At 52.8% G+C, this 25,868-nt stretch overlaps 10 protein-coding genes across 10 annotated transcripts; 5 read left to right on the top strand and 5 right to left on the bottom strand.

Annotated features, from left to right (window-relative positions):
- Positions 1 to 87: 87 nt before the first annotated feature.
- Positions 88 to 3,916, bottom strand: VTN31DRAFT_3306 (uncharacterized protein; the record flags this gene model as incomplete). The annotated part of the gene is made up of 3 exons (XM_069403571.1): positions 88 to 323; positions 386 to 2,689; positions 2,749 to 3,916. The coding sequence occupies 3 exons, from the start codon at positions 3,914 to 3,916 to the stop codon at positions 88 to 90; spliced, it is 3,708 nt and encodes a 1,235-aa protein (XP_069262739.1).
- Positions 3,917 to 5,354: 1,438 nt separating this feature from the next.
- On the bottom strand, positions 5,355 to 7,090 carry VTN31DRAFT_3305 (uncharacterized protein; the record flags this gene model as incomplete). The annotated part of the gene is made up of 2 exons (XM_069403570.1): positions 5,355 to 6,409; positions 6,472 to 7,090. The coding sequence occupies 2 exons, from the start codon at positions 7,088 to 7,090 to the stop codon at positions 5,355 to 5,357; spliced, it is 1,674 nt and encodes a 557-aa protein (XP_069262738.1).
- A 1,061-nt stretch (positions 7,091 to 8,151) lies between these two features.
- VTN31DRAFT_3304 (uncharacterized protein) lies at positions 8,152 to 9,756 on the bottom strand (the record flags this gene model as incomplete). The annotated part of the gene is made up of 1 exon (XM_069403569.1): positions 8,152 to 9,756. The coding sequence occupies one exon, from the start codon at positions 9,754 to 9,756 to the stop codon at positions 8,152 to 8,154; it is 1,605 nt and encodes a 534-aa protein (XP_069262737.1).
- A 507-nt stretch (positions 9,757 to 10,263) lies between these two features.
- VTN31DRAFT_3303 (uncharacterized protein) lies at positions 10,264 to 11,219 on the top strand (the record flags this gene model as incomplete). Its single annotated transcript, XM_069403568.1, has 2 exons — positions 10,264 to 10,302; positions 10,377 to 11,219. 2 exons carry the CDS (start codon positions 10,264 to 10,266, stop codon positions 11,217 to 11,219), a joined length of 882 nt encoding a protein of 293 aa, XP_069262736.1.
- Positions 11,220 to 11,817: 598 nt separating this feature from the next.
- VTN31DRAFT_3302 (uncharacterized protein) lies at positions 11,818 to 12,999 on the top strand (the record flags this gene model as incomplete). The annotated part of the gene is made up of 1 exon (XM_069403567.1): positions 11,818 to 12,999. The coding sequence occupies one exon, from the start codon at positions 11,818 to 11,820 to the stop codon at positions 12,997 to 12,999; it is 1,182 nt and encodes a 393-aa protein (XP_069262735.1).
- A 1,755-nt stretch (positions 13,000 to 14,754) lies between these two features.
- Positions 14,755 to 15,021, bottom strand: VTN31DRAFT_3301 (uncharacterized protein; the record flags this gene model as incomplete). The annotated part of the gene is made up of 2 exons (XM_069403566.1): positions 14,755 to 14,923; positions 14,990 to 15,021. The coding sequence occupies 2 exons, from the start codon at positions 15,019 to 15,021 to the stop codon at positions 14,755 to 14,757; spliced, it is 201 nt and encodes a 66-aa protein (XP_069262734.1).
- Positions 15,022 to 16,632: 1,611 nt separating this feature from the next.
- Positions 16,633 to 17,258, bottom strand: VTN31DRAFT_3300 (uncharacterized protein; the record flags this gene model as incomplete). Its single annotated transcript, XM_069403565.1, has 3 exons — positions 16,633 to 16,936; positions 16,990 to 17,169; positions 17,251 to 17,258. 3 exons carry the CDS (start codon positions 17,256 to 17,258, stop codon positions 16,633 to 16,635), a joined length of 492 nt encoding a protein of 163 aa, XP_069262733.1.
- Positions 17,259 to 17,799: 541 nt separating this feature from the next.
- Positions 17,800 to 18,327, top strand: VTN31DRAFT_3299 (uncharacterized protein; the record flags this gene model as incomplete). Its single annotated transcript, XM_069403562.1, has 4 exons — positions 17,800 to 17,849; positions 17,905 to 17,939; positions 18,003 to 18,117; positions 18,195 to 18,327. The coding sequence occupies 4 exons, from the start codon at positions 17,800 to 17,802 to the stop codon at positions 18,325 to 18,327; spliced, it is 333 nt and encodes a 110-aa protein (XP_069262732.1).
- Positions 18,328 to 18,746: 419 nt separating this feature from the next.
- On the top strand, positions 18,747 to 21,110 carry VTN31DRAFT_3298 (uncharacterized protein; the record flags this gene model as incomplete). Its single annotated transcript, XM_069403561.1, has 2 exons — positions 18,747 to 19,716; positions 19,774 to 21,110. The coding sequence occupies 2 exons, from the start codon at positions 18,747 to 18,749 to the stop codon at positions 21,108 to 21,110; spliced, it is 2,307 nt and encodes a 768-aa protein (XP_069262731.1).
- Positions 21,111 to 23,074: 1,964 nt separating this feature from the next.
- Positions 23,075 to 25,554, top strand: VTN31DRAFT_3297 (uncharacterized protein; the record flags this gene model as incomplete). Its single annotated transcript, XM_069403560.1, has 3 exons — positions 23,075 to 24,903; positions 24,962 to 25,436; positions 25,543 to 25,554. 3 exons carry the CDS (start codon positions 23,075 to 23,077, stop codon positions 25,552 to 25,554), a joined length of 2,316 nt encoding a protein of 771 aa, XP_069262730.1.
- Between the last annotated feature and the right edge of the window lie 314 nt (positions 25,555 to 25,868).

The raw sequence follows: 25,868 nt of genomic DNA, 5'->3' as shown, positions 1-25,868 counted from the left end.
AGGCAAAGAAAACAACGAATATAAAAAGCCTGACCTCCTAACCTAACGCCCTGGGACCGCGCCCACGCAGTGAGCGAGCTCGTTGGATCAAATAGCGGGCGCCCCGCTATTGCGGTATCGCAGCGAGTCGAACAGGTACTCTGGAGGCACGCGCCGCATGCTCGTAGGCCGATCGGTCTGATAAGCCGTCGGCGCACGGACGTAACCCTGCCGATGACGCTGGATCTTATTGAGAATGACACCCAAGGCCACGATAAGAAATACGCAGCCAAGAGAGATGCAGAACGAAATCAGAACAACCAGCCCCGTAGAGAGCCGTCCCTCTGGAAACGTGTGCGTCAGCATCAGATCCCTCTCGAATCTAAACTGATCAAAAAAAACTTACTTTGTGCCTTGAATGTATTTTGGTTCTCGGTAAAGATCTCGTGGATTCGAGCTGGCCGACCATCTCGGGTGGATGCTAAGAGGAACGGCGTCAACGCAGTCCCATTGAAGATGGCTGCAGAGGCGCTGCCAAAGTTCGGGATCCGGAGTTGGCCAGTGACGACCAGAACTTGGTCGTTGTTGAGGGAGTCGATACTGTCATGTTCCTCTGTCACAGCAATGACTTGGAGACTAGAGATAGTCGTTGGATCTTGGAACAGATTGTTGTGACTATGGAACGTTGCACCATCGTAGTTCATCAGGAAGGTCGATCCATCATCAGAAGATTCCCCAGCCACCCAGAACTTGGATAGGTCCTGTGCAGCAGGGCCGAAGGCGGTGATGGGGCCTGGAATTCTGGCAGCGGAGGCACCTTCCATCGATCTCCAAGACTGTGCTGACGTGTCGTAGGTCGCCAGCCTCGACCGGTTCCCACCCACGTTCAAGTCTCCGGCAACAATCAACTGTGATTTACTTGCCCAGTGCATTGCATGCACGGTGCCGGTCAAGGAAGCGCCCGGTCGGCTCCACTGCTTCGAGGATGAGTCCCAGACGCAGACACTGGGACAAGGGAGGCTTCCGGCAGCACTGAAGTTGCCACCAACAAACACCTGCTCGGAATCCGGGCGTGCTGTAATGGCATTGACGACAACGTCCGGCCCGGTCAATGCCGGAGGCTGTGGTGAAATAAAGGTGGAGTTCGTCAGGCTGAAGGCAATTACGCCGTTCACATCAGCTCCTCCTGCGGAACCAGTGATTCGTCCTCCCGCGAAAAGTACGTCGTCTTGCACCTCAAGGGCATGAATCGTGGAGTCCGCATCGAGGCCAGCGCTGATGCCGGTCAGGGTGACGGCTTCACTGTCGGTGCCATTGAGGATTACGAGGTTGCGAAGAGTGGATCCGTTCGTCGTCTTGGCGGCAAATTGCCCTCCGAGGATGGTCAGGTTGCGTCCATCAGCTCGATCAAAGTAGGCTACAACAACATCGGCCGAACTCTGCGATGTTTCACGCTTCGTCAAAGGGCCATTGTCTGGTTCCGACAAGAAATCGATTGGGATTGGCGCTAAAGTGAGGTCATCAGAGTTTGCCAAGGAGGCAATACCCGTTGATGCGATCCCGAGGGAATGGAGAGAACCGGCAAGGATGGTATCATTATCCACGTTGGCTGCTGCAGTCAATTGACCACTGAAAGCCATTCGATGCACGTCCAGATGGTTGAGCCAGTTCCGCTTTGAAGGAACCCAAATCGCGAATCCGGGCACTGAAACAGCCGGGTTGGAGCCGAAGGCCACAATTTCGTCAAATTGGCCACTCACAGCCACCACGGTCTCCGGCGTATCGTCAGAAATGTTCAAAGAGAGCGTTACAATGGAAGTAACAGGACCATTGACACCTGCGCCAAGCGCAGACCACGACCTGTCAGCCCCTGAGTACGCAGCGATATGGTTCAGACCGTTGGGGCCGTCCTCCGCGGTCCTACTGAAGTGCCCACCAACATAAAGGGTACCATTCAAGACAAGTTGCGACTCGACCTGTTCATTGAGTCCACCATTGGCTAGAGGCGCGGGGTTGGAATCATCGAGTTCAAACGACAGAATATTGTTGATGCGCGGATTCGCTTTTGAAGAGAAGTTTCCGGCGGCGTAGACCCTCTCTTTATGAGAGACCAGGCTGGATACGAGTGCATTCGGATCCAAACTCGTGCCCGTTTTGTCCACCGAAAAGTCCTTTTTCTTGGTGGCATTCTTTGGATCGTATTCATACAAGCCATTCAAGCCGCCAGTCGAGGAAATTAGCTTGAACATGACGCGATCGGCAACCACCGTCTGGGTTCCTTGTCCTTCGAGAGGAGCGATCGTCACCTCTGGACGGAACGACGGGCTGTTGGCCTCGACGTATCCCGTATAGATGGTGTCGTACTTCTCGAAATTATTAGTTTGCCATATGATGGTTTCGACAGGAGGCGCTCTCTCAGTAGACGACGCCAGTTTCGCTGTTACATTGACCCTGCCACGAGAGGCGCAGGTGCCATCAGCAACACAACCAGGCGTGTACAGCAAAACCGAGTAGTTGCCGGACTCTTTGATATCCGGCCTAAAAGTCACGAAGGTATTTGCCGAATCCGTGACTTCAGTGGTCAGGTAGTGAACAGATTGATCTGGAACGGATGTCGTCCTCCAGTCGCCCTCTTTCGTTGATTCCGAAGGATGCGCGACCCCACCACAGCTTTGCTCGTTGAACTCGTCAATAGCATACGAATAGATCGCTATCGTGGTAATAATGATCAGCATTGGAACTCGTTGTCAAACCTTGGAGAATACTCACCATCTTGGAACAGCTCGATTCCATTTAAACCTGCCCCCGGGCCATACCAATCTAGGATCTGGAGCATGAAGCCAGACATGCCCACCGGGTTTACAAACTCGAATTCCTGGAAAGGTTCGGATGTATCATGAGAGAGTGGGCAGCTGTCTTCGCAATACCTCCGATCTCCTGATTCGGGATCCACGTAGCTCAAATTCATAATCCCTGTATCTGGTAATGCTTGATAACGGAAGGCCTTGGTACCCCGTCCCTCAAAGTGGGTGTTGTAAAGACGGAGCTTGGTTGGGTAAAAAGTGTAGTTCATATCTGCACGCCAGAAACCAGGCGCATTGTCTATTAACAACCAGGTATCGCCGGGGCCCTCCGCTTGTCCGTCCTTGCAGATGACGTTGCGTGGATCGCTGAACTCAGCGAGGGGGGAGATAGCATCACTAGTGACTGTGGCCGTCGACAGATTGATAATCTGTGATTTTTTCCGCTTACCCGCGGTTTGGGTGCCGTTGACGACATCGTCCACATCGCCCACACCATCGAAAGAGCCTCCGAATATAATATGATCGCCACTTCCCTTGACGATCGTCGAAACCGGGCCACTGAATCCTCCGAAGGGGAGGGGTTTGAGCCCCTCAGACTCGCTCCAGACGGCGGCATGAGATGTATTTCCGACCGTAAAGTCCCCTCCAACGTAGACGAGCTCCGATTGATTGTCGCACAGAAGGGCGCGCACCGTACCCGACAATCCATCGATTTCTTCGACCTTGTTTGTCTCCGGATGGTAAGAAGCAATGCCCCGGGAGCGGACACCTCCCAGGCTGGTAAAACTGCCACCGACAATCAAACGAGAGACGGTTCCGTCCTCGCCGGTGAAGGGACAGACGGCCAGGATGTCGCCGTCGGCGGCCGCGAGGGTCGCCAAAGCCCCATTGGGCAATTGTGCTAGCAGCGCTTGCGAGTCATTGACGAAGGACGCAGAGTGGGCTTGGTTTTCGTAAGCGTAGATGGATACGGCATCGAAATCGCCGGCGAGGGCAACCCAGCCGAGGGGGGAGAGATCGAGACTCGGTAGTGGCAGGGGAGTCGGTGTCAAAGCGGACGACGCCGCCAGATCCAGTCCGGCCAGGAACAACAATCCCGCCGTCGCAGGCCTAAACAGTGAGGATGTCCTCATCGCTTAGGGTGCGACGACGTGCCACCTTCGCCTTGGGATGAATGGATTCTCAGTGCGACGGCCGAGCGATCTTGAGGGGTTAGATGGCGTGCCGGATGAGACGAGGACAATTCTCGAGCAAACGGATGGCGCACGATGCTGAGGAATGCCGCAGAGAGCCGAAATGCGCTGCACAACGGGCCTGAGCCATCAACCATTCAAATCATTGGACGGGCGGGCAGGAAAAGGGGTCAGGAATGAAGCCGGAACAACAACGATGCAAAAGACGAGCAACAAGAAGGAAAAAACAAACAAAAGAATGTCAAAGTTGGATCAACGGAAGCATCAACAGTCAAGCGAGTGACAAGGCGACTAAGTGCGCCGAAGGCTGCTGGGAAGTGAATGCCTGAATGCACGACCGATGGCGTGGCGTTCGAGTGGTGTGCACATCACGCTCTCAATGCTGACTAAGACGCTGACTTGGGCTGGCCGCTGGGCCCAGGGCCAACTGGCTAAGGGTCCATCCGTCGCACTAAACGGCGATGTGGGCCTGAAGATCCATTGCATGCCCAATAGGAAAGGCTCCCGCATTGTCCTGTCCAATCATCACTGGAGGACAGTCAATAAATGGAGATTTGACCTCTGCTCCGTAACCTCAAGTTTGAAGTTTGAATCGGAAATGACTTGCAATTTCATGCAAGCAAAGTTTTTGCAATGAATGCGTTCCAATGACGGAAACTTGCCTATGTACTACAATTGTACATGGTGGCTTTTCGCTGATGGATGTACAGTATGAGACTATGAGTTGTTTACTGAGATGTTTGGGCCCGCTTTTGTGGCAGTCAAGACGTGCAACCCTGATCAAGAGAGTCAAGAAGAAACACGTTTGTCTGGCCCTGCAAATGTAGCAAATATGCATTTGCAACACGGGATCGTTTCTGGCTGCTGATTGGTCAAAACCTCTCAACGTTGTCTTTGTTAACATTTGAAAATTGAACCTTTGGGAGTCCCTCAAGCGATGAAGTTTCAAGACTGCAACAGACTTCAATGAGATTACGTAGACATAGATGATGGAGTCATGGAGGGCATCGTGGTCTACGAGTACTCTGGAGTAGGTACTGTACTCATTCCGAGGACACTTGGACTTATATCCCATCATTTCCACTCTTCGAATCCCTATCGTCAGCCAAGGTGAAGATCTGAAGAGCAAATGAAGCATCAGCCCAGCATCATACCGAGTACACATCTCGCGTCAAGACTGCAACTCTAGATGGAACTTCACACATTGTCCAATGTCTAGTGGGGGACAATACGCCTCTACCGAGTACAATTCAGGAGCAGACCAATGTGGCCGGCTGTTGGAAGGGTACAATCATGGGTCAATTTCACCAACAAGAGCTCGTACGAGTAGATATCTCACAACATAACCACCACAACTGTGAATCGAGGCTAAACACCTTCATGAATGAGTGCTTACACTCGACGCATTGGGCACCTCGGAGACACCCTTCAGCTTGCCGCTCTCGGCGTCTGGAATGGAAACCCGTCTCGGGTCCAAGTCAGTGACGCCGTCGACCTCATCGAGCAGCCGTCGAGCCGCGACGGCAATGCTGCCGCCGGCTTCAGCCACGCGGCGGTCATATTCCTTCATGTTTTTGCTCACGAGCGGATTGTCGCTGGCGAACAAGAGATCGACTTCCTCGAGTGACCGGCCCGCGGTCTCCGGATAGAAGAGGTGAATGATAGGCATGCACACGATGTTCATGCAACCGAAGAAGATAAAGGACCACCAACCAATATTCCCGAGCATGATGGGGATCACAAATGTCGTCACGCCACAGCCAATCGCCCAGCCCAGGATGGTAAACGAGTAGCCCTTGGCACGGACCTCCTGCGGCCAGATTTCAGTGCCGTAAATCCAGCAGGGTACGATGTTGAACATGCAAAAGAAGAAAATGAAGCTAAACGTAAATGCCGAGCCAGCGGTGCCGAGGCGTTGGGACAGCGCAGGGTTGGACTCGGCGTTGTCTTGCGACGTCTTGATGAGCGCGGCAACCAGGAAGAGCGACACACCCTGGATGATGAACGAGATTTGCAGAGACCATACCCGGCCGATGCGATCGATAACGAGGGCGGCCGCGGCAGTGCCGATGACGCCGAACGTGTTGAGCAGCCCAGACATCCAGGATGCCTTGTACGCGTCGAAACCGGACAGCTCGAAGAGCTTGGCCGCCCAGGAAACCATGACCAGGATACCAGTCCACTGCTGAATTTGCTGTAGAACAAGCCCAAGAATCGCGCGCCGCCCCAGGTGAAGTTTCCCTGAGTATCGACCACCGAGAAAGATGTTGATGTAGTTGTTTCGCTTGTGGTAGGACGCCTCGACGACGGCCTCGATCAATTCGACTTCCTTCGCAATGCCCGGATCACTGATATCCTTATCACCTCTGATTTTGCAGAGAATCTCGATGGCCTCATCTCGACGATGGTGGGCCATTAGCCATCGGGGCGATTCTGGCGTGACATGTTAGACTCCATACCGACAAGTTCGAATTTCGAAGCATAGCAGTACTCACCCGGTACAAAAACCACGGCAATGGCAACGATGAACACAGGAATGATCATGAACCCAAGCGGGAACCGCCATCTGAAGGTGTCGTTGTAGTTGCGGACCCCAAAATTGATCCAGTTCGCCAGGAAGATGCCGAGAAAGTTGGAGATGAAAACCAGGGAGAATTTCGCGCCACGATCATGAGCTTCGGACAACTCGGACACCCAGGACGGGATTAGCGCATTGATGAAGCCAATTCCCAGGCCGGCGATAACTCGCGCACAGATGAACATGTCGGAGTTGACCGATCCGCATTGAAGAGCAGATCCCAGGATGGAGAGCAGCGCGCCCAGAAAGGTCCCTTTTTTGCGACCGAGCTTGTCTCCTGTCCACCCCCCTATGAAGCCGCCAAACATGGCCCCAAAGTAGTACGCGGCCGCAAGACCACCTTGCTTTGTGGTATCTGTAACCACGCCGTCGCTATCGGTCGCGAGCTCCGCCATCCGGACGAAGCCCGGCGTACCCGACACCGCGCCGTACACAGCCTGGTTGTACCCTTCATAGACCAGAGCAACAGCGCTGAAGATGTTCAGGAGGAGAAGGAGATGTTTGCCCGGCAGGGCCTTCCATGCTTTATACGCCATCCCCACGTCTTGAGCTCACAGAGAGATCCACCCCAATGCGGTCACCGGACGGGGAATTGATTCATCAACCGCTGGAAAGTGGTGGGATTTATAATGGAAAAATTGGAATGACTCCCCCAAGAGTTTGGAGCAACACATTTTCCCCTAATCTCAACTCACTAACCTCACTTTGTCTCTGGGCTGAGGCGGGAAGGGTCTGATCGCGGCTCCGCGCTGGCCCAAGCTCCTGGCGCCCGCGGAACGTTGACTAGCTCGAACCCTATCGCCGCGAAGGGTATGGCGTAAATAAACCCTGGCTGACCAAGTGGCCAGTAGAAGGTCCAACGCTTAATCGGCTAAACGGCTGAGCGTCTCAATTCCGAATAAGCTCGTTCAAATTGTTGGAGAGAGCATGCAAGTCGCTCAAAGCGTCAACTGCACAAGAGAACCTTCGCTGTCATCACGCCGCCACGCGACAAAAGTGACGAGTAGACGAACTTCACTCCCTGGTTGAAGAGAGTTTGATGAAGAAAGCTTCAGAAGCGGCATTGGAACAGCTGAGCCGCTCCACATGGACGTTCTGCAAAGCGCAAGGTACAATCTTGGCCTGCGTTGGATGACGCATGGCTGGGCTGTTAGGGCTAAGGGTTAGGGTTTCAATTTACATTCGATGACTCTTGCATATACTGGCTCAACAAATGATAAACATTGACTCCCGAAAACGCTGAACTGGCAAATGCTTCTAATCGGAGTCGACACAGCGTCCTGTGTCTGATGGTCCAACGGCAGCTCAACATGCAGACTTTCAAATAAGAGAATTCCAGGTTGTTACCTACTACTAGGTACTTTTACCGATCTACAGTACTAGTATCTACATGCCAATCAACCTGGCGATGCACATGTCCTTCGGTCTCCAAGTAGCGATTTTAGACATACCGATCGATCACTGTTGGACAACTGCCTCGATTTAGAAACGAGACAAATGGTGGCAGCTGAGGTCAACTTCCTCAATGCTGGCAATTTGCAAAGCAGTACTTAACTATCTGATTGTAGACATCTACGGCTTTGTGTCCATTGCACGTTCACCTTCGTCCAGAGTCCAGACTCCTTGTAGAAACATCCTGACCATCTCTGATAGCGCTTCCAATTCTCTGAGCAAACATCATCGTCGTCCACATGGTATTCGCGGCAGGCGTCGTGGGAATGATGCCGGCATCGCAAACACGCAGACCCTCTACCCCGTATACACGACCGCTTTGATCCACCACTCCCCCATTTGCCATCGAGGCCATACGACAGGTACCGCTGAAATGATAGGTGGTGGAGAACTGACTCTGAATCCAACGGTCGAGGCGATCATCACTCTCAAGGATAGAATCACCAAGCCCATCAGGTCGATGCAGTACTCTCTGCATAGGATAAGAGGTCATGATCTCATAGACTCGGCGGACTATCTCGCGAGCTGCGCGCCGGTCGTGATCGGTTTGCAGATAGTTCGGCGCGACTCTTGGGGCTTCCGCTGCATCGGTGGACTTAATCCTGAGCGACCCCAACGACGTTGGCTTGTTCACGTTGCACCCGATTCCAGCGACATGGCCGACTGCTGTTCCCGAGAGACTCCGTCCCTGGGTATCCCCGCCCGCGGGAGGAGCGTTCAAGTAGCTGAAGCATACCATCTGAAAATCAGTCGATCCGGGGTGGAGGGAAGACGACCACCGCGCTTGCATCTGCAAGGAATAATCGCCGGGTTCGTATGCACCGGCCCGCGGTTTGGCCACGAGAGGAATGCATACATGATCGGAAAGATTGCTCCCCACGGGTAAGTCAGATACCGTGGGTATGCCCAGCTCTGAGAGTAGATCCGAAGGACCGATACCCGATCTCTGGAGGATAGCAGGAGAAAACAGAGCGCCAGCACAGACAATGACTTCCTTGATCGCGGATATTGTCCTGCCATCTGTCAAAACGACACCAGCCGCCCGTCGACCTAAGAAAGTCACCTTGTCGACTTGCGTGTCAGTGAGAATGGTGACATTTTTCTTGCTCCGAATTGGATCAATGAATGTATTCGACGCGCTGACGCGGATATCGCCTCGGCGGCACACTGGTGATGGGCCAACGCCTTCGGCACCGGGCGCATTGAAGTCGAGCACGCGCTCAAAGCCAGCAGCGAGCGCACCCTCCACAAATGCTGCTTGAATTTTATTGGCCTCCTCAGGCGTGGCTCGAGTAATGGGATGCACTCCTTTCGTTCCCCTTACTTCATCGTCCTCGAGGGATTGGTAGACTTGGTACACACTGTCGAAATCCCAGGCGTCGTTGCCGAGGCCGACCCATTCTCTGCAATCAGCTTCGGTATTTCTCAGTGCAGTACCTCCATTGACACTGCTTCCTCCGCCCATGATTTTCGCTTGAGGCACAAGCATCGGCTGCCCTCCCGGCACATCCACGACAACATTCCAGTCTATTCGAGGATCAAACACCTCGGACTGACCCTTCATGGGTACCTTTCGAGCATCTTGGACCCCCTGTGGCACGAGAGATTTTGCCGGATCGTAATCCGGGCCCGCTTCGATCAGCAGCACATTGAAGCCATCGTTTTCTGCGATGCGGGCCGCCACAATACATCCTGCGGATCCAGCTCCAACGACAATGTGGGTGAACGTATCTGGGTTAGCTCCATCCATCTTGATCTTTCCGAATGGCAGCTGAGATGTTCTACTGGACTCGCAGCGAGTACTGATACCGTACTACAACTACTTAGTACCTATTTATGGGAATCTGACGAATGACCGCCGCGGAGAGGAGGGGTTCCTAAGCATCTCTCATGGAAACGGCACTAGTAGTAGCTTCCGTACCTCGCGTCCTGAGAACACTTGGCATCACAAAGTTTGTTGGAGTCACTGCAGTAAGTTCGTGGTGGCTTCATCTACTGCTGTCCAAACATCGTTCTTAGATTTCGGTTGAACGCCTAAAAGGAAACGCGTGGGTTCCTGCTGCCTGCGACTTCTCAGGAAGTCAACAAATGCTTTCCAGCTTGTACTGAGCCAAGTCCTAGGCATGCATGGAGTCGTCTGGTGACAATTAGACAACTCTTGACCCCTTAACCAGCAACTTTAGTGACATAACACGAGAATAGCCGTCAAACCTCATTCAGTTTGGTACCTCAAGTGTCTTGTAGTCCAGGGATCAAAATGTCATCGCAACCAAGCTCCTCAAGTCCAACGAATCTTGTGAGACACTTCCGTCGCCGGACGCAAGAACAACATTGGTCGGAACTCACTAACAGCTACTTACTTGCATTCAGTTTTCCCTCTCAGGACAGACAGCAGTGATCACGGGTGCTGCTAGAGGGTTAGGCCTAGCCTTCGCAGATATACTCGCTTCTGCGAGCTGCAACATCGCCGCTCTCGACATTCTCCCAGAGCCATCTCCCACTCTCTTCGAGCTCGAGTCAAAGTATGGTGTCCAGATCCGGTACTACAAGGTGGACATCACGTCGCCAGAACAAATCCAGCAGGCGATCGAACAGATCGAAGCCGACTTCCCATCCATCGACATCAACGTTAACGCTGCGGGCGTCGTGACAGATGAGCCATTTCTCACCACCACAAAGAGTAACATCGATCAGACATTCGCGGTCAATTTCACTGGATCCTTCCTCGTAGCCCAAGCCTGCGCGAACAGCATGGTCCGGCGTCTGACCAAGACAGACAGTATGGCAGATCCTCCTCCTTCTCCCACGATTGATCCATCCAAGAGCGGCGGGAGTATAGTATTCATTGCCAGCATCGCGACACATATCGCCAGCTCCGCGCAGAGGATCAGCGTCTACACAGCCTCCAAGGGCGCCGTACGCAGCCTGGTGAAGCCCCTTGCCATGGAACTCGCACCGTATGGGATCCGGGTCAACAGTCTCAGTCCGGGATACACGATGACGGACATGATGCGGGGACTACAGAGTCAACAACCGGATCTGGTCAAGCAATTTGAGCAGGAAACACTGTTTGGGCGGATTGCGGTTCCTGATGAGGTCAAGGGGGCCTTGTTGTTTCTGTGTGCTAGAGGAGCATCGGGCTGGGTGACCGGACAGGATCTCCTCGTTGATGGCGGCGCGAGTTCATGGAAGCACCCAGCAGTGTTGTCATGAGAACCACTGTTTACAGCCTACGAATGCAAGTGATTTTGCGCAGGATACTTGCTGAACTGAACTTGATTCAACCCACTCTGGCTACCTCAGATTGGAAACATGTCGCATCCTTGTAGCAAGTCAGTTGGTGACGCTGAAACCGGCAGTACTACATACTCCTCCAAATAGCTGAGAATTCTAGTAGCACAGATCATCTGCCGAAATACCTCGGCAGGAAGGTTCACTAAACATGCTTGTGCGAATCCCCTCCGACGAGATTGTAAGATAGTATCCCTCTCTGCGGGGTCAAAAGATCGCATATCTGCATCCAGTTTCAGGTTCAAACCTCCGGTTAAATGGTTAAACGGCGGCGAGAAGCTCTCAAGCTCGCCGAAGAGAATTGAAATAGTTTCTCGAGTACATAATCCTGCATGAAGCTTCCATGTGTGACTGACAACGTACCTACCTAGGTATATTACCAACCGATCAGTCGAACCCCTCACCATCGCAGGCGTCTCGCCCAAGCGTATTGAAGAACAGTAGTACTACTAGCGAATACTCCTATTGATATTTCTGTTCTCTCTTCGTGCCATTTCAAGCTAATAGCGTCGATATCCACATGACTCCAGAAAGATTCAACTGCCGATGGGCAGGTCTCTCCCTCTCGAACATCGCCGGTGTCTTTTTCCCAGACATACTTCTCCCAAGAGACCCAGCGGACCCAATCCAACACGAACTCGTTGCTGTCAGCACGACGGGGACCCAAGAACGTGCAGCGTCGTGGTTGAACGAACACAAAATCCCAAATGCCAGCTCAATCAAGATCTATCAGTCATGGGAGGAGATGTTGGAAAAGGGAGATTTTGACATCGTATACGTCTCAACCCCGCATCCACTGCACTACATACATGTCCGGAAAGCGCTGCAGTGCAAACGCAACGTCCTCGTGGAGAAGCCAGCCACAATGAACCGACGACAGTACGAGGAGCTGATCCGCTTAGCGCGTCAGCAGGGCGTCATCTTGATGGAGGCCATGTGGACGAGGTACCTGCCGGCCACGAGATACCTGCACGAGCAGCTTCTGCCGCGCATCGGCGAGGTCCGGCGCGTCTATGCCGAGTTCTCGTTTCCCATTGTCTCGCCGGACTTGCCACACTCGTCGAGGTTTCTGGACAAGAAGGCGGGAGCTGGAAGCCTGCTGGACCAGGGGGTATATGCGCTTACTTGGGCGGATCTGGCGTTGCACGGACTAGACAATGGCGCCAACACCACGACAGAGGTCGTGCATGCCCAGACGATGAGCGTGCCGGGAGTGCCGGGCGATGTCGACGACATCACCACCGTGGTGCTTGCCAGCCGTGAGAAAGGATCAGATCGACAGAATGCTGTTGGTATTATCACGACGAGCATGACGCTTCCCGGTTCCAATAAACCGCCCTTCTATCGGCGGCTGCAAGCAAAACGGTCTTCTCCGGCGGTTCGCATTGAAGGTACCAAGGCATCCGTTGCAGTACCGTTTCCTCCAATCCGTCCCCAGGAACTGCATGTGCAGTGGTATGGAGAGGACGGTGTGAATGAAGATGGCACGGAGAAAGATGAGGTCATTCGTAAGCCCATAGAGAAAGGCTGGGGGATTTGGTATCAGGCGGATGTCATTGCGAAGCAGGTTCAGGAGACACGCAAGACGCAGGGTCCGGGAGTAGTCATTGGGGCAGAAGAAAGCTTGCGGGTGTTGGGATTCATGGATAAAGCTCGGGAGCTTGCCGGCATCCGGTATGATAGCTCGCTGGAAGAGGTTTGATTCGAGGGTTATTTCTTACCATGGGTTCAATTCTTCGGCTTTCCTAAATACTACATCTGAATGAATACCAGGAGAAATCTGAAGAAGATCCTCGAGCTTTTTGTATATTCCGATTGGTGACTGTTACTGAACAATTCAACATCGACTTGTATTTTCCATTGGATAAGTGACAGCGCAGTCAGCAAGATAACCAGTCTGTTAAGTGCTCTGCATATCTGTTCGTCAGTGCATCGCATATCTCCGGTCATGTCTATCAAGGATCGAGCCATGCATGTTTCGACCCCTACTGTTTCCCTTCGAGGTCCGCGCATATATTGTACCCAAAATCGGCACTACTATCATTGAACCGCAGCTGCTTCTTGCCAAGAGGTTCGATCTTGCTCATATCTTCCGGGCTCAGCGTGAAGTTGCCCTCGAGGTTGCTCCTGATATGCCTTGCACCGGAGGACTTGGGAATCACTGAGTGGCCCTGGGTAATTCCCCATGCTGCCGTTTGGTCTCAGAACCGACCACGCCATCAGGAAAGAAAAGAGTGAACATACCGAGAGCAACCTGAGCACTTGTCTTGCCAAGTTTTTTGCCGAGTTCCACCAGAACTGGCTCGTCAATCAATCTGCCAATGTCTTGTGCTTGATAAAACTTATTCAGATTTCCGAATGGTGAGTATTGCGTAATGTGAATGCCGCGATCGCGGTGCCACTGAGAAAAAGCCCTTTGTTGGAGCCATGGATGCATCTCCATCTGGTGTACGGCCGGCGTGACTGAAACGTTATCCAGAAGTCTTTCCATTTCTCTTCTGGAGAAATTCGACACGCCGATGGCCTTGACCTTGGTAGTCTTGAGGAGCTCCTCCATTGCGCGGTAGGTCTGGAAACACTGTCAACAGAGCCATCAGCAGGAAACGACAATCTCCGTACCTCAAGGAAGTCGATATCAATCATAATAGGCATGCCGTCCTCGCCCTTCGGAATGAGCTCATCACCCCTCTTCCACGCCATGGGATAGTGCATCAAATACAGATCGACATAGTCCAAGCCGAGGTCGTCCAGTGACTGCTCCAAGGCTCTTGGGACATCATCTGGATGATGCTGGTGGTTCCAAAGCTTGGTTGTGATGAACAGCTGATCGCGGGGAACACCAGCCTGGCGAATTGCCTCTCCTACAGCCTTTTCTGTCTCATATCTGTCACCATCTCAGGTCAACATCCGTACCATATTCGACGTAATGCTACACAGCGGGCCATGACCCACACTCGTGCCGTGTCTATATGACGATATCCAACTTCAATGGCCGTGCGAACATGATCCTGTGAGTATTCATCTTGCCAAGTTCCGAAGCCAACGGCTGGAATAGTCGCTCCAGTATTCAGCATGAATGTTGTCTCGGCCATGGTGAGACGCCTGTTGCTGACTTGTAGAGTAAGCCTTGATGTGAATTGTGTTCTTTTCCAGCTATCCCAAAACAACATCGCAACCAGCTCCAGGAACCGCCTTTGTTACAACGTCAAATTGACGCAGGAGATCGGTCATGTGTAAAAGCATGACGTTGGCGTGAAGTATGCTTCGTTGCCACTGACACCGAGTGTCGGAGAAGCAATCAGACGGTTCCTACTGCTAATGCCCCTTGATATGTAGTGGATATCGAAGCAGAAGCCTTCTGAAATGGCAGGTCTACTATTGATGACGCTTGCTCGCGAGGCATGCAAGCCATTCTGGGAGGCTCTCACAGAATGGCATGTCTGGGCTGCTGTTTGATTCAGATATCGGCCTTCTGGGTGGAACTCTTCTGTTGAGAAGTTCGATACTTTCTTGTAAGCATCTTGCAGAACCCTAGACTCGACCTAAGATCTGGGCCCAATATGCAGTCCCGAGAATTTCGACACGGCCTGCACTGCAAGCGATCATTGCCAGATGAAAACTCCGGGCTGATCATGAAATGTCAATGACATTCAAGTTAAAATGGCAGCAAAGTGGCGAAGATCATGACTGACAAACTATGTAGCACCGACTCATCAAGCGGCATCTGTCCTAAGCCGGTGTTTCCTGGGCTAATTTCGCTGTAATACCCATTCTAGTGAATTGAAACATCCTGGAGAGATTTGGAGGACAGAAGGTACTCCTTATCTCCCAAGTCATGATAGTACTTGTACATAGGAAACTTTTGAGTCAGGAATCTCAGCCCGAGCTGAAGTGTTGAATGAGGAGACCTGGGGACGAATGCCTGAGGCTACAATGCCAGGCAACTAGCCAATAGCAGCTTTCCGAACGAAGCTCGACTACGGAGTATACGCTAATACAAATGTGGTTAGTAACTCTCAAAAGCACGATAAATTTTCTGCTCACTTTCAGCTTCACCCATCCTCCATGCAACAATCTTTGAGGGCCTCATCCGAGCAATTTCTTTTTGCCCCGTGCTTCCGTAAAATGTTGCAATGGTAAGTCAGGATCCTTGGCTCCTTCAAGCATTCAAGTGATGATTTCCGAACAATCCAACACCGATCTTCATGAAGGACGTTTCGGAACAAAATGCTCTAGAATTACCCTGATTTGAAGTTTATCCACTTTTTTCACTTGTGATTATGTTGAATCTGTTGCTGACTGGCTCTTCTACAGGATCAAACAATGGCTTGAAATCGTTTGATGTAGAACATTGTAAAAGGTAAGGTGCTTTTTCTGCTTCCGCTTCCCTTCGATGATGACCCAAACGACATGCAAAAGGCATTCCTCAGACTTAATTTTCTATGTGGAATCTGTCAAAATCAAGTTTCAGCCTTGTCTGAGCATTCTATCTACAACTTACACCGTCCACGATTGTCCTTTTGAAGGCTTCAAGGCTGACTGATCGTGTCTAGGTAAATACAGAATTCTGTTTCCCATCCCTTCCCACTATGAGGAAACCTTGAACGAACGGGCGGACGGAATGTATTCATCTACCATCGCCCATCTTAGTGAAGCGTACAACTTCGCGGGTGTTGGAGAGATGGATTACTTGTCGAAAACTCGTCAGCTGATTACCGATCAACCGAATACCATTTCCTGCAGTTTTCTGTCCTTGGGTCTGCTAACTTGCCCTGTGCGTAGGTAATTCGTGTTCTTCTCTAAATTGTTTTTGGATGTCTGCCATCATGATGACTGGTTATTCACACTGTTTGACTGGATGCAATGCATCCGGAATGAACAATGTACACTGAAAATGCTGATTTAATGAGGTATGCAACCATCATGATCCTGTCATCTTTAGTATGTTGCTGACTGACATGGCTCAAGCCTGACACAGATTGCATTCACGATTTTTGTTTAAACTTTGAATGTTGCCAGGATGTTGCTAACCCCTTGGACATTTTAGGCATTCATCAACACAATGGAATAGATGCCGTAGTAGTTGAAGGTGAGTAATTTATTTTTTATCTGTTTCCCTGTGGCTGATGAACCCGTACAATTCGCTGTGTTCTTTCCGAGTTTCTACTTTGAGGATACTTCTCATCACCTTGGGGAACTGATGCAGTGGATTCTCCTTGCTCTTCATTTCAAAGCTGCATACTCGAACCAGGCTGACCGACATCAGTTAGGTCCAGAGTAGAATAGATGAATGAAAGAAATTGTTTGGTTCCACAAGTATTGCAGACTGGAAGTACTATTCGTAGAACAAGCCATGCTTCTTATGCCACTGTTCAAGACTATCGGATCCATAGATGTCATGCACGACTTTCTTGCCCTCAGGCCAGCGCACCCACTTTGGTTTGGAACTCTGCATGATGCAGACCATTTCGTCTGGAGTCGGGAGCTCGGTGTCGATGGCGGACGCAAACGGATGAATCAACTCGGGCCAGTGGTGATCCCACAGCCACAACATGGTACTGCAGTTGGAGCAGAAGCTCCTCTCCGAGGAACATTTCGATTCCTCGGGGGTTCCTCGATCTCTGATGGCGTTATACTTTCTAACCATCGTTGGTTCAACCCAGAGACAAGGGAGCTCAACCGATGGGCTTACTTGATCAAATTTTTGCCCTTTTGGATCTTGAGGGAATCCGCGATACCGCCCAGATTCACGCTTCCGCTATATCCGCCGACTTTGCGGCAGATGCTGCAGGCGCAGAGCTGGTATGGCACGGGCGTGTGGGATTCGAGTTCGAATACGACACCGCCGCACTGGCAGCTTCCTTCGAGTTTCCTGGAGCAGGGCGTCAGCTTCGAATCCTGGCTGCTTATGGAGATGGGAGATGCCTAATGGATCAAATCACCGGTTACGAACATCGGCATGGTGGAGATGCTGCTCGCTGTTGCCTGCTGATTACCGATCTTCTACGTTGATCCTGTTCTGTGGATGGATGTACTTGGAAGAAGTGAGGAGGCCAGAGAGTCAAGCGGAGGTTGAGGCATGCGCGGGGATCGACGTCATTGTCTAGGTACCTAGGTAGGTACATCTTTGGAAGGCTGTTCAGTCAAAGGGCGCGGTTAGTTTGCACGACAAATACAAGCCAATGATTAGAAGGCCCTGTCCAAATCATTTGCCGAAATACGAGACGAACCATTCTCCTCGGGTGGTCATTCGCTGAGTTAACAGCATTGTTACAGTAGTAGTACTCTTATGAAGAAAGCCTGACTTTGATCGTAGGAAAATTGATCTAGGTAGCCTATCAGATCCGATCAGGTGTTTGCATGGTTTGCACCGAAGCATTTGATCGCAACTCCGATTCGAATACTAGGTCAATATGGATTGTTGAATCAGACAACAGGCAAACTCAACCAGAGTCCTCAGGTTTCACGAGTTTCAGCTGCAGAAACTTTTTATTTCGAGAGAATGAGTTTTGGAAGTCCAGGCGGCGGTGCCATCAACTACAAGCCTACTCCGTCCGTTCCCATGGTATTTTCCTGTCGATATACCGCGAACTAATCGATTCTATAGTCCTGAACGAGGTAGTTTTCCTCTGGACCACGACGGTACGCGCATTCAGTCCTGCAACAAAACAATCAAAAAGGCGCTCGCTGACAAACTGATTGCAGGAGAATGCAAACATCTCATTGCAGATTACTTGAAATGCCTAAAATCGCAGCGCGGTGTCAATGACGAGGAGTGCCGGAGACTCGCAAAGGGATACCTGAGCTGTCGCATGGAAAAGTACGTCCCGCAATCGATTGTCTTTGCACCGCGATCGTGTGTCACGTCAGTTGACCGTGCGTTTTCTCGAATTGCAGGAACCTCATGGCCCCGGACGATTTCAAGAATCTCGGCCTGGACTTTGACGATAATAAGCAAAGTAGCAGCAATTCAGCGTCCGCATCTTCATCGGTAGGGCAGACTGGAGATAGTAAGGCATCAAGCAAGTGACAGGCAAGCTCTTGTGTACAGATTGTATTATAGTTGATCTTTCTCGCATATCTGGCGTTGTTGGGGACAAACGAGGAACTGGGATTGGGACTTCGTTTCTTCTGTGAATTGGGCCTCCATACCTAGGTAGCTATCATGGCGTTTGTAAATGCCATGCATGTTTCATGATTGTGACATTCAATCATTTTTGACAAGTCCTTGACACATGCCTGAATTCTTCAAAGGAAAAGAACTTAACGGCAATCCTTGCACTTGTTGATCGTGCGACTAGAAGACGGGCAGTGTGACCTTGCCGTGGGGAGAAGTGCACAACAAAGATTGAGTTTCAATCCCTTCCGATCAGCGCCTTCAGCCAGATTGTTACAACCACCTCGCCACCATGGCTTCTATCCTCCATCAATGGAGATGACTGCAATACCATGTCCTCGGTCGTCCGCCCTCCAGAGCCGTGGCTTGTCGCCATCATTCTAATTGTCAGTTCCCGCGCTGGGCCGCGATATGTTTTCCATTATCCCCCGGATCCCGATATCGAGAAATCGTTCAGCCCAAGCCGTCAAGGGCCCCGGGGCAATGACTCCGGCTCCGACGAAGATAGTGATGTGAGTTCCGACGAAGATGAAGTTCCAGGACCGTCGGGAAGCACCAGTAGTGGGACAGGCGGCCGACAAACCGCGTCCGGCATGGATGACAACGCTACCGTATCCTCAGCAGGAGAGTCGCAGCGTACGCCGTCGCTCAGCTCGGGCCGTGCGCGGCGACGTCCAGAGGTCGACGACAGTCCCCGTCTGGCGGCAACGAGTGTGCGAGGAACCGATGACCCGACCGACACGCGTGCGCCGTGGGAATCCATCTTCGGCACTCCCTGCGACATCTGGGAGAAGTTCCTCAGTCCGAGCCGCACCTGGCACAAGAGGCGATTCGAAGTAGGCGTCAATGACCTAGCGTTCGTTGGCTGGCCGGTCTTTGTGCGCGAGGACGGCACCTGGCGCAAGCGGAGGCGCAGAAAGAAGCGGAAACCCAAGTCGAGACGTGAAGGCGAACAAGCCTCGAGCGACGGGAGACCACTCGGTGACGGGGATGAGTGCAACGCAGGCCGGGATTCGGCCGCGGCGTCGGACGATGAGGACGACATGCGGAAACAAGCTCCGGCCGCTACGGACAAGAACCTCATCGAGACTCAAAGGAGCGAGGGGGATTCCATGACCATGTTCAACGTGGTATTCGCCATGGCGCCTCCGATCCTGGAGTACTCTGCTCGTCTCAAAGAGATGTACGAGAACATTATCCGAAAGTTCAGCCGCGCGTTGAAGCACGAGCAGGACAATTCGGACTACGTCTGGAAACAATCGCAACTTATTCTACAGATCAAGGAGAAAGCAAAGGCGGAGAGTACGGAGCAACCAGTCTCGCTACAATAAGGTGTCAGGTTCGCTGATAGAAGTGTAGAATTGCCTCAGAGCCTCCTCTACGAAGAGCTCATATCCCAATCGTCGCTTGCCAAGGCTATCTCGACAGTTTTCAAACGCATTTCGGAGTCGGGTATCGCGTCGGTGGTTCTGGAGTCTCGGTCCTTTGAGCTCCAGATACCTCCGCTCATGTCTACCTCCCATCTCCCCGGACCGATGGACACGGCCTATCCCGGCCTCTGGCTCACCACGGCCGACAGTCTCACTGCCGCGAGCGATGCTGCCAACAGCGGACTCGATGTCCCCAATCAAGTCATGGCCAAGCATTTTGCCCTCCTGCTGCTCGACAACGAAGCCAACATCCTTCGAGATGTTGAAGGCACGGAACTCGCGCCGGCACTGACACATTACATCCGCTGCACTAAGCCAAACAAATCTTTTGCTCAAATATCCGCTGCTTCCGGTCTGCCTCTGTCGACAATCCGAGAGCTGGCTGACCATCTCGTCTACTGGCGCCGTGCGCGGGCGATACCACCGCTGCACCAGCGCCATACGTACATTGTGTCCCCCAATTGCGACCTCAGTAAGTTAAAGGTCGCAACAGCGGCGTATAGCCAGGCATTCCCGACGATGCCCAGCTTGCCCAAGATGCTATCTGCTCTGAGCGGAACCCCACGGCCGTATGCAAGTCTCATTCCGAGTAAGGATCACAAGGAAACTTATTTCGCTATTCTGGCATGGCTTTTGCGTGGCGGGTGGGTGACCCAGCTACGTTCCTTCGCCCGGGTCAAGGTAACCCCGGATATCAAAATTTCCGTGGAGCAGGCGCTGCGACGGGAGCAGATGGAGAAGTACCTGGCCTCTGGCCGCGGGCGGAGCTCGCCGTCTAAGGAAGTGTCCGCCGCGTTGTCGTTGTCGTCATCGTCCTCCTCCTCCTCCCTAACGACCGAGGGCAGCTCTCAGCTGACTCCGATCCCGGGCCGGCGGGAATCTGATGATCAGTATCAGCTGTCGAACTCGTATATGGATCGCAACTACAATCTGAGCGTCTCGTCTCTGATCCAGGCGCCGCATCGTGCGTCCCCTTTGGAATCGCGGTGGCTAGACGAGATCATGTCACGGTTCCCCGAGCCGGCAGGCGAGGAGCAGCCGGATCGCGATCCGGTGGACCAGGCCATGAACGATTCGCTCAAGAAGCACTGGCCGCGGCTGGTCAAGTACTTTAACGGGCACGATGCACTGGAGAAGATCCCGGTGCGGGAGGGACTCAAGCGCAACGTGGTCTGGCCGCTCCTGATGCGTCTGGGTTTGAGCAAGTCGTTGGGAATTGAGCTCGATCCACGCGAACAGGTGCTGGTCACTTTCCGGCATTGGTGAAGGCCAACTGAAGAGTGATTGACATCCGGCGAGATCCCGTTGGGCACTTGGCCCGAGGTCCCATTGATACCACGATTGTTATGGCAGGCTTGGACACGCTGTGATACAGTACTACTGTAGTTCTGATACATATCGACATTACGAATGATGATTACGGTTCATGTATGCAAGCATCGTGGTCTTGCTATGTACTGTAGAGTGGTGAACACTGATCGGTCATCTCCTGACTTGTAGGGTACATGTACCGTACGGAGTACCTACCGTAGACCACGAGTTGAATGTGAAACCGACACAATCCGACCGAGATACTTAGTTACTAGTTTGGGAATAGTTTACAAATGACTAAGCAATTATTAATCTCCCTGTGTCTCGTGACCTTGTCACCCAACCCGTCAGTCCGGAGTACGGAGTCCCTTGGGTTTTCGGCGGCGGGGTTCAAAATCCGTGTGTTGGAGACTCTATTTTCCTGAAAACCTCGTACTGCAATTACTCACTCGTACGAGTGCTGAATTCTGATTGTACAGGAATGGATTGTAATTTCAGGGTACCCTCTGACATAGGCTATTGTGAGTCAAGCGTTCTTCAATAGTTGCAAAGTACGCTTAAAAAGGCAAACGAAAATAAATGCGCACGGAAACAGAGCACAAGAACCGCAAGTAACGGGGTGACTGTAATATAATGGTGAATATGTACCAGAATCGCAATAACCTACGGAATTCTTGCGCAAAGGGTCCGATGTACTTAGGGCAGGCCCTGGATCAGCGAACCGTAAATGATAATTTCGTGCTGTAATTCCCACAACGGGCGTGTTCGGGGGAGAAAAAAATCAGGAAAAAAAAAAAAAGAAAACCACCCAAAAACCGCTCTTCCGACCTGGTCCAACCCGAAGACTTTTTTTTTTCCCGTGAATTTTTCTCACTTCCCGTTATTCCCTTTTTGACATCCTCCCACCTTACATTATTTTTCTTCTCGCTGCATTTGAACGAAACGGCCTGTACACCCTCGTCCGTTTCAACCTCACTTTGATTTCTTCCCTCCCGTAGCCCGCGTCGTCGCGTCATCGACCTGGCATTTTCTGCAGACAAGTTCTGCTTCGTCAAATTCTCTCTTCAGAGCGCACCGGGTATCCGCTGCCTGCAAAACGTCTCCGTTGTTCCCGCGCCATCGCAGGTTCTTCGTCAAACCACGACTGGCCTCGCGCGTTGCTCTCCTTTCGCGGTCACGGCCACGTGCAAATCGCCTCTTCGCGGTCGCCTTCGGGAACAGTAACGAGGACTCAAAAGTAAGTGCAAGCGAGTTCCAGGGAGCATCCTTCACCCCTCTGCTTCGCCCTTGGAAATTCCAAGGGGATAAAAAAAAAAAGGTACCGTTTGATGAACACTCCTCCTATCTCCTCGCCTCGCCGTCTCGTCCCAGTTGGCCATCCCGCTCGTCGTCCAGCCGCCTCCTCGTCCACGCCGAGTTCGGTCGAGCGCTGTTGGTGGTCGGGATTCGACAGGGAATCGACGCCTGAGGAAGGAGCCCTCCCGCTGCATACCAGTCAAATTCTTCGCCCCCTGTTGTGGATTGACACGATCACTGACAAGTGCCCCGTTTCTGCCCTTCTTCGCCATCGATAGATCTGCTCATCGACACGACGGTCCCTCCACTCGCACGGATGTGCTTCTAGTCTGTCCGGTTGTGACCCGTTCCACCACTGCTCACATCCCGACGACCCGCGACGTCACTCGGAGACTCGTGTCGTTCAGTGACATCAATTCGAACTCCATTGATCGATCCCGATTTCTTTTCGGATTCACGCCTGAGTACTGGCTGGTGTTGCTAGCCCTGGTGGGGTCGCCAGCAGGCGGAAAAAATTTCCTTCTGTGTCAACGACTCCCGCGGTCATTAGGTGACGGCATTTCGCATCAAGCCGACATCGAGGCAGTAGACCTGTAATGGCTGCGTCGGCCCCCAGAGCAGAAATGCCCGTCTTCTCTTATGCACAGGCGGCCAAGGGCCTTGCCTCAGCCGCATCGACGCAGCCGGCCAAGTCGGCAGATCAACCGCAGGCGGCCGAGCAGTCGAGTCACGCTCCCACCTCGCGCGTGACGTCGGCTGAGTCATGTAGAGAGCCTGACAAGGTTGATTCCGTTGCAGATTCTGAGACCAAGTCAGTGACGGCTTCATCGTCGAGGAATGCCGTCTCCGGTGACTCGAGCTCGGCCACTGCCGCCACCTCGAACGGGGCCAAGGAGGAGGCCTCCCAGACCCCAAATGGAACCTCGGATGCCACCGGTGAGAAACCGTCTCAGGAGTCCACTTCGGCTGAGAACGCTGCCGGAGATGCTCAAGATGCCAGTAAAACGGAGGCAAAGGCTGAAAAGAAGCCCGAACCGCCGTCCGATTCGGCCGGAAAACCAGCCCTCGGCGAGCTTAAGGCCGCACCCATCCCCGCAGTCAATGTGTGGCAGGAACGGATGGAGAAGGCCAAGGCCAACGCAGCAAGGAATGCGGCCAAAACACTGACTGCGAAGCAACCTGGGGCGCAGACAGCAGGCGACGATGCCGACAAGGCCGGAAACAATCAGAGAGAATCGAGTGCCCAGGGAAAGGATCGAAGGCGAGTCGAACCAGGCAAGGCCCGTGATGAAGGCTCTAGAAAGTCCAGCGGCCGCTTTTCTCGTCCTAACGATGAACCTGCCGAGGCACCTCTTCCGCCGGTTGGTGATGACAGCGCGTGGCCAACTCCGCAGACAGCGGTTGGCGAGGAGAAACGGAAAGCTCAGGAGAGAAGCGAGAAGCAGGAGCGCGCGGAGAAGCCATCCGGCGCGCGAGGGAAAGAGAAGTGGACGCCCGTGCCCTATGTACCGACCGCCGTCTTTAATACTCCGCTGCCATCTTCGGCGCGACGCGGTAGCCGGGCGCCACGTGGTGGACGTGATGGTGGTCGTGGCGGAGCACATGGAGGTAATGACTCGAAGTCAGTGTCGGAAACGACTGGCCATTCTAAGCAAGGACCCGGAGTAGAAAGGGGTCGCAATGACTCCAGTGGTGCTGCTCGCTCCAACTCCCTGCCCGCGCAGGCGCGACGACCGACGAGCGTCGATGCGAATGGGCAGGGCGACCACCGCCGGTCACAACAGTCGCACGGTGGGAACCGTTTCCGAGGGGAGGGCCGCTCGAAGGCTTCCGAGTCTGCCACCACGAACGGCGGCCCCTCCTCAGCTGGAGGGGAAGGAACGAGCAAACCCTTCCGTGATCAGCGTTCAGGCAAATTCCCTGAGTTCATGCCTTCGAGCAAGACGGTCGATAATGCTCCGAAATCGGCCCCCCTGCCCGGTGACGGCCACGGGAATCAACGTTTCAATGGTGGGCCGCGGTCGACGGAATTCACACGCGATGCTAATGGAGTCCGGGATCACAAAGAGTTCAAGGGTGACCGAGACCACCCAAGAGAGCGGGGAGATTCTCGTCCGGAACGCGGTCGTGGTGGCTATCGCGGCCGAGGCGGCCATTATGGAAATGGCGCCCACTATGGCAATGCTCAATACCAGCATGCATTCGGTCCCAAGGGCTTCGGCCAGCGGGGTTCTCAGCACGGATTCCAGAACGGTGGGCAATCGAATCACCGGCTTCCATTCCGATCGCCCCCAATAGCAAACGCCCCTGGCGTGTACAACCCATATGGCGTGCCGGATTTCGGCGCTTTCTACCCTGGGTTTCAGCCTGTGCCCCCTGGCCCAATGGCCGCGGTGCCGTATCAACCTTATATGGAGCCGTATACGTTGATGGGCTTGATCCAAATGCAGCTGTAAGTTTCTAATCACCCATGACACAATTGAAAGCGGGGAGACTGACCGGACTCGCAGGGATTACTACTTCTCGGTCGATAACCTCTGCAAGGACATGTTCCTTCGTCGACACATGGACTCTCAGGGTTTCGTGCCATTGACTTTCATTGCGAACTTCAAGCGGATCAAGAACTTGACGGAAGATCTCGATCTAATCCGCCATTGCTGTCATCATGCACGGAATGTTGAACACCAGTTAGGTGCAGATGGCGTGGACAGAGTGCGTCCGAGGGAGAAATGGCAACAGTGGGTGCTCCCAATGGACCAGCGCGACCCCTCCGCGCGACATGACGGGCCGCCAGCCGCCGAAAGCCAAACTTCTCCAGAGGGTGAAAAACCTGAAGAGAACGTGCCGGCAGCTTCTTCCGCGCAACCGTCTTTGACCAATGGGTCCACTTCAAACGGTGCCCACGTCCAGTCCAACGGATTGCCGAACGGTGCTGCTGCGGCACCTGAATTCACACCAGCAGCCGCTCAGAGTGAGGTTGTGAACGTAAGTACATTTTTTCTGGGAGTGCATGCTATCTTTCTATCGCCTTGGTCACGCTTGATGTCTTTTTTTTTTTTCCTTCCAAGTAAGATGCTAATGACCATCATAGCACTCAGGGTAGATCATCCGCGATGCCCTTGCAGAAGGCTACGATGACTCGAAACTGGCGGAAACGGACTTGACACGGTTATGGAAAACGGAAACGCTTCCCTGGTGACATGCTCTCCGACATGCTCCCAGCACGAGTTCTTTTTCGGTGTAATGTGGCGTACTTGACACGGTGATTCGGGGCTGCGACGTGTAAATTTGCAATGTTTTCTTTTCTTCATTGTAATGTGTCGGGCCTGGACGGGAATTCCGGCCTGCAACGTTCTACTTGCATGTCAAACTCCATATGGTGTGTACGCAACGATTCACAGGTATGTACTCCGTATC

This window comes from Thermomyces dupontii, assembly GCF_041956625.1.
Source record: "Thermomyces dupontii strain NRRL 2155 unplaced genomic scaffold VTN31scaffold_2, whole genome shotgun sequence".
In the NCBI taxonomy this organism is placed as follows: Eukaryota; Fungi; Ascomycota; class Eurotiomycetes; order Eurotiales; family Trichocomaceae; genus Thermomyces; species Thermomyces dupontii.
Note: the sequence above shows the minus strand (reverse complement) of the source record. Positions and strands in the feature narration are given on the sequence as shown.